At 33.0% G+C, this 5,732-nt stretch overlaps 1 protein-coding gene across 2 annotated transcripts; it reads left to right on the forward strand.

The window, feature by feature from the left end:
* The first annotated feature begins 2,136 nt into the window (after positions 1 to 2,136).
* On the forward strand, positions 2,137 to 4,346 carry LOC100793640 (protein ROH1). 2 transcript variants are annotated; one of them, XM_003531012.5, is made up of 2 exons: positions 2,137 to 2,311; positions 2,732 to 4,346. In XM_003531012.5, the coding sequence occupies exon 2, from the start codon at positions 2,842 to 2,844 to the stop codon at positions 4,018 to 4,020; it is 1,179 nt and encodes a 392-aa protein (XP_003531060.2). In that variant the 5' UTR covers positions 2,137 to 2,311; positions 2,732 to 2,841; the 3' UTR covers positions 4,021 to 4,346. The 2 variants fall into 2 exon arrangements, with proteins under 2 accessions (XP_003531060.2, XP_006584993.2); XM_006584930.4 differs by having other exon boundaries at positions 2,747 to 4,346.
* The last annotated feature ends 1,386 nt before the right edge of the window (positions 4,347 to 5,732 follow it).

The raw sequence follows: 5,732 nt of genomic DNA on the forward strand, positions 1-5,732 counted from the left end.
TATAAAATATCATTTTATCTATTTAATCTTTACATGATAATTTTTAAAATCAAGAAAATCTAAACAAATATTATTTACCGCATGATCAATTTGATATTCTTGTTTGATGAATAAATATCATTTGATGATCAATTTAACGATAATAATTTATTGAAGGAACAAATTGGAGATTTAATCTTTTTGTTATATTATAATTTTGTGCAAATTAATTTCTGCTCATAATTGAGCTAAAGAGAATGGAGTGAATTAGTAGAATTTTATAATGATTGAAACCATTCAATCACCATTTTTAAATGGCTTAAAATAAAAAGATCGCTTTCTAAATTGAGTATCTGACTATCTCTTTCTCTCTTTGGATACAGTATGTGTGTTTTTAGTGAAAAACAAATTATAGCGTTATATTAGTTTTACACATATTTTTATAAAATTTAATTTTCATATAGTAACTAACACTATAAAATAATTTTACGCTGATAATTTATTATATATAGTAAATTATGATTAAATGATAATATAAAATTATATTATACTGTTAACATATAATCTATTTTCTCAATTTTTATAATATTTTTATGATTTATATTTATATTCCTCTGTCACGTTATTTATTATATTTCATGACTATCTTTTGTTATTATAAGGAAATTATACAGAAGTATTATATAAATAAGATTTAACTATAAAATGTCAACGGGTTGGTAATGCATGATTTTTCACGCAATCATTTAAAAACGGAAAATTATCGCATCAGACAATAACACACTCATTGATGCCTGGAATTTCATTCTGGTTTCTTTAATTGATGTTTATACTTTTTAATTCATTTCAGTTGTTCACAAGGATAAGGTTTGTTTATATATATCATTTGTTGAAGCTAACATGCGTGGCATGTTAAAATACAGATGTTCACAGAAGTTCTGGGTTGCAATTAAATACTAGCAGCTGTGCTGATGTAAACATTAATAAGAGGACAAATTATGTCTAACAAGCACTACTAAAATGTTATTCATTACCCCTTCCATTTTTGTTTTTTCTTTGGTGCTGGCCTCTATTTTAGGTTGAGTCCTCATTATTTAAATTGGATTTTTAAACGTGACGTGAGATCACAACGTGTTATTAATAAAATGATGTCTATTCAAAAAAATTAATAAAATGATGTTACTAGAAAATTAAATGAAAATGAAAAAACAATTGCAGCCGAACATTTTTATTTGTCAGCAGAGAAAGACCAGACGAGATGTGCATAAAAGAAATTATTAATAATTAAATTATCCTTTTTCTTAACCTTTCATCTCTTTCAATTTATCCTTTTCATCTTTGCTTCTTAATATAAATTTAATATTTTAAAATAAACTTGTTTCGTAATATAAAATATTTTTCATAAGTCTAGAATACTATAATATTCTATAATTTACATGTTTACAAATATTTATTTATTTATTACAAATTTTAATTATAATACAATTCATATATTTAAAAATATTTTTTATCATAAATTTTAATTATAATATAATTCATATATTTAAAAATATTTTTTATCATAAATTTTAATTATATAAAGTAAACAATTTATGATGTGCATTTTTTTTGGAAAGTTTATCATGTGTACAAACTAAAATACTAGCTTTGTATTAATTCAAAGTGAACATTTTCTTATTTTTTAACAGCTAGTTATTTCATTAAATTCTTCATTCAAAATATGATAAAAATATTATATGTCAAACATGTACAGATTACCACACTTACCTTATGATAATAATAATAAAAAAAAGGCAAAAAGTAAAATATAAATTTAAATTCTAAAATTTAAAATAATTGATCAGGTGATAAGATTAATTCAAGTTCAAAAAATAAGCTTAATAAAAAAATTATAATTAATTTAATTCAAATTTAAAAAGAACAAAATTATTTTTAATAATTTAATTTTAAATTATCAAATTCATTGACTCGATACACACTACTAAAATTTAATACCAAATTATTTTTCTCATACCCTTAAAACGGGGAATATTTTCTGCTAGATTTTATTTTTAAAAAAAGACATATATTACGTGTTATAATTTTATAAGTATAAAGAAAACATCGCCTTCAGACAAAAATCTTCTACATTCCTACATTTTTCTAATTAACCTTAAAAAAAAAGTTGTCTTGTCAGAACTCTCCACAATAATAATATTCCAACTACATCGCTTTTGCTTCCCCTGAACTGGCGTAAACCAAAGCCCTCTGGCTTTGGTCCTTCGCTAGGGTTCGGGGATTCACCATTTCCAATGATCTTCTTCTCTCGGTTCTACACTTCTCAACTTCAGAGGTACTTCCTTTATTCTCTATATTTCTTTAAGCTTTCTTACAAGATGTTCCTGCACCTTTTGTTTTAATTGTTTTATTCAAGTGGTGATGAAGTTCTAAGAAACCCGACAAGTTTTTAAGGTTGTTTGAGCATATGGGTATCTATGTTAGAGATCAAGGTTTAAATTTTATTTGAGTTTTGCTAGTTTTTGAATTTGAAGGTGATGAGGGTCATGTTATTGAAAGTTGGGATCTTTTGTGATTTGGGTTTCTTCGATTTCAGTATTGGGATTTGGTTGATCTGTTTACTCAGATTGATGTTTTGATAGTCGTAAGGTTTTCAATTGGGTGGGTATGGGGTGTTAATTAATTTATGTTGGACTGTTGAGGGTGTTTTAAATTCCTTGGATTCAGTTACTTAAAGGAAGCAAAACTGAAACAGGGAAATTCAATGCAGCTGTTTCTGAGGAGTTTCAAGTGATTTCTGTGGTTCTGGTTCGGTTTATTGAGGATCTTGAGGGGGCTTTTGCAGAAGGCTGTGACTCTGTGACAATGCCTTCTACAGAAAATCAGGGCTTTTCGTTGTCCTTTTCCTCGTTTGGCCGTTCCATATTTGGTGTCGGGCAGGAGCAGGTTCATTCTGTGGAAGCAAGTAATGAATCTGATTCCTGTAATTTAGAGCTCGGGTCATTCCAAAAGCGTGTTACCGATCGATTTCAAGACCTTTCTGTAGCTAGTGATGAGCAATTTCTCTCAATTGATTGGATTCAGAAGCTCCTCGGAGCATTTATCTGCTGCCAAGAGGAATTCAGAGCCATCCTGTTGAATAACAAAGAGCAGGTCACAAAACCCCCCCTTGATCGCATGATTTCTGAATTCTTTGAGAGGTCAGTGAAGGCGCTTGACATTTGTAATGCTAGCCGAGATGGGATTGAGAAGATTCGCACATGGCAAAAGCATCTGGAAATTGTGTTTTGTGCCTTGGGTTCGAGTAAGAGAGCGTTAACTGAAGGCCATTTCCGGAGGGCAAGAAAGGCACTGATGGATTTAGCATTGGCAATGCTTGATGAAAAAGAGTCTGGATCAGTTTTTTCTCAGCGTAATAGGTCTTTTGGGCGACATAACTCTGGCAAGGATCATCACTCCTCATCAGGGCATTCAAGATCGCATTCGTGGAGTGTCTCTCGTTCCTGGTCTGCAGCCAAGCAACTACAATCCATTGCGAATAACCTTGTTCCACCCCGTGCTACTGAGGTTGCTGCAACAAGTGGGCTTGCGACTCCTGTTTATACAATGAACTGTATTCTCCTGATAGTTTTGTGGACCCTTGTTGCAGCCATTCCTTGTCAGGATAGGGGTCTAAACATTCATTTTTCAGTCCCACGGCAATTATCCTGGAGCACTCCGGTTACCTCACTTCATGAACGAATCACGGAAGAGTCAAAGAAGCGAGAGCGCCGAAACTCAAATGGTTTGTTGAAGGAGATATATCAAGTTGAGATAAGCAGCCGCCGCTTGACCGACCTGATAGATTCAGCTCAGTTTCCGTTGGCAGATGACCAGAAAACAGAAGTTGAGCGCAATGTGATGGAGCTGATGCGTGTTTGTGAAGCTTTCAGAAATGGATCGGATCCGTTGGAGCGCCAAGTGAGGGAGGTCTTCCAGAAGATAATGGCATGTCGAACTGAGGGGCTCGATTATCTTGGCACGCCAAGCCATACAGAGCAATGAAAATGGTGGGTTGTTGATGAGCTATCAGATGTACAAATTTGCGGAACTGTGTACATTTTACATCTTACCATCTTTTTCTGAGGAGTGACTCGGCAAGATAAGCAGACAAATCTTTTAGGACTCTTGTGATGCGTTGTATTAAATTATTAATCTCAGTACTTGTGTAAAAAAAAAAAAAAAAGAATGGTCAGGTTACGTGTTAAATAGTTCATAGTTTCTTTGCTTTATTATATAAAATAGCGTTTTTGTTGCACATGTATGAGGTAATTTTTAAGGCAGCAGGCAGAACTTCAATTAGAAGGAAATTGTATTATGCCTTGGAAGTATGTCTTTTCGTGTTGTTGATCAAAACTAGAAGGGAACTTGGACGTGGGGATGCTAATGAAGGGATTTAGATGGTTTGTATGAGTTACAAATCTGACTAATACTCTTGTCATTTTTTTTTCAATTCAATATTTTTGTAAGTATAGCGACAACAGTGGAAAGAAATGAAGAATGATGATAAATTAATGGGGGAACGAGCGGAATTTTAGGCAGCTGATAGAATAAACTAGTCTTATCTTTCTATATTTGTTTGAATATATGCATATATTCTTGCATAGTTAATACTTAATCTGTTATAAAATAAGGGTCAATCTTTAGGGAAAAAAATTTCTCAAAATAAATATCACATTGGTTTTTCAATGTAATAATTATTTTTTCATTAATATCTCAAATAAGTGTCATTTTAATTTTTCAATATAATGTTAATATTAAGATTAATTTTGTAAAATCATTACTTGCATTCATCTATTTATTAAATTTTCTTATTTATGTAAAATAATATATGCCAACACATTTTGGGAGGGAGGCTTCGTGTTATAATTGCTCCCTCTACTCTATTGTTTTGCGTTGGGGTGTTCCAAGGTATAGACATTATTTGATAAACGTTTCCAGTTTGTTCATTATGGTTGTGTATAGACATTATACTTGCTTATAGCCCCTAGAATGTTGCTTTTATTTGATTTTACAGAAGTTGATTTCTTGTAGGCATGGCAAGTGTACGGTCTCCATTGGATCGAATTTAGATTTAAATTTTTTCCAATTAAAAAAAGTCGAGTTTGTGGATGAAATCGGATAGTTGCCCTCACCCCATCCCACTGTTATTCTGAATTTCTAATATATTACTATTACCCACTAACTCTATCATAGTATATCCATCGCATTCTCAAGACTCAAGACTCCCTGCGCCGCCGTCGACGCACCCACATCGCGGCTCTGTCTCTGCACTCGTCGTCGTCGTCGTCAGACTCACCGCAGCACGGATGCCATCGTCGTTGTCTCGCTGCAATCACCAGAGCCCGTCGTCGCCGGCGCCAATGACACCAGCTATGACCTTTCTGTTCCTTGTCTAACTGAGTTGTTTGGGTTCTTTGAAATTTATCGTGGTTCATAGAGGGCACTGTGGTTTTGTCGATGATGGTGCCCGATGGTTCATTGCTTACAAGTTCTAATGGCATTCCGGGAAGATGATGATGAATACGTGTTTCTTAATCGGTTGGTTTTGGAGTCCTGAATATTTTTTTTTAACAAACCCTGTTCACTATACATGCTGATAATAATGTACCAACACAATAAGCAGAAACGAAGGGTCAAGGGTATATGCTTGGTTCGAAGCCAAGGTTCCCTGAACCTTGAAGGCAACCTGCAGTTGCTATTCACTTTGATACTTG

The sequence above is a fragment of the Glycine max genome, chromosome 8, assembly GCF_000004515.6.
Source record: "Glycine max cultivar Williams 82 chromosome 8, Glycine_max_v4.0, whole genome shotgun sequence".
NCBI classification, from domain to species: Eukaryota; Viridiplantae; Streptophyta; class Magnoliopsida; order Fabales; family Fabaceae; genus Glycine; species Glycine max.

What these genes read in the sequence shown, in the direction of transcription:
- LOC100793640 (XM_003531012.5), top strand. Translation starts at nt 2,842, where the DNA reads ATGCCTTCTACAGAAAATCAGGGCTTTTCGTTGTCCTTTTCCTCGTTT.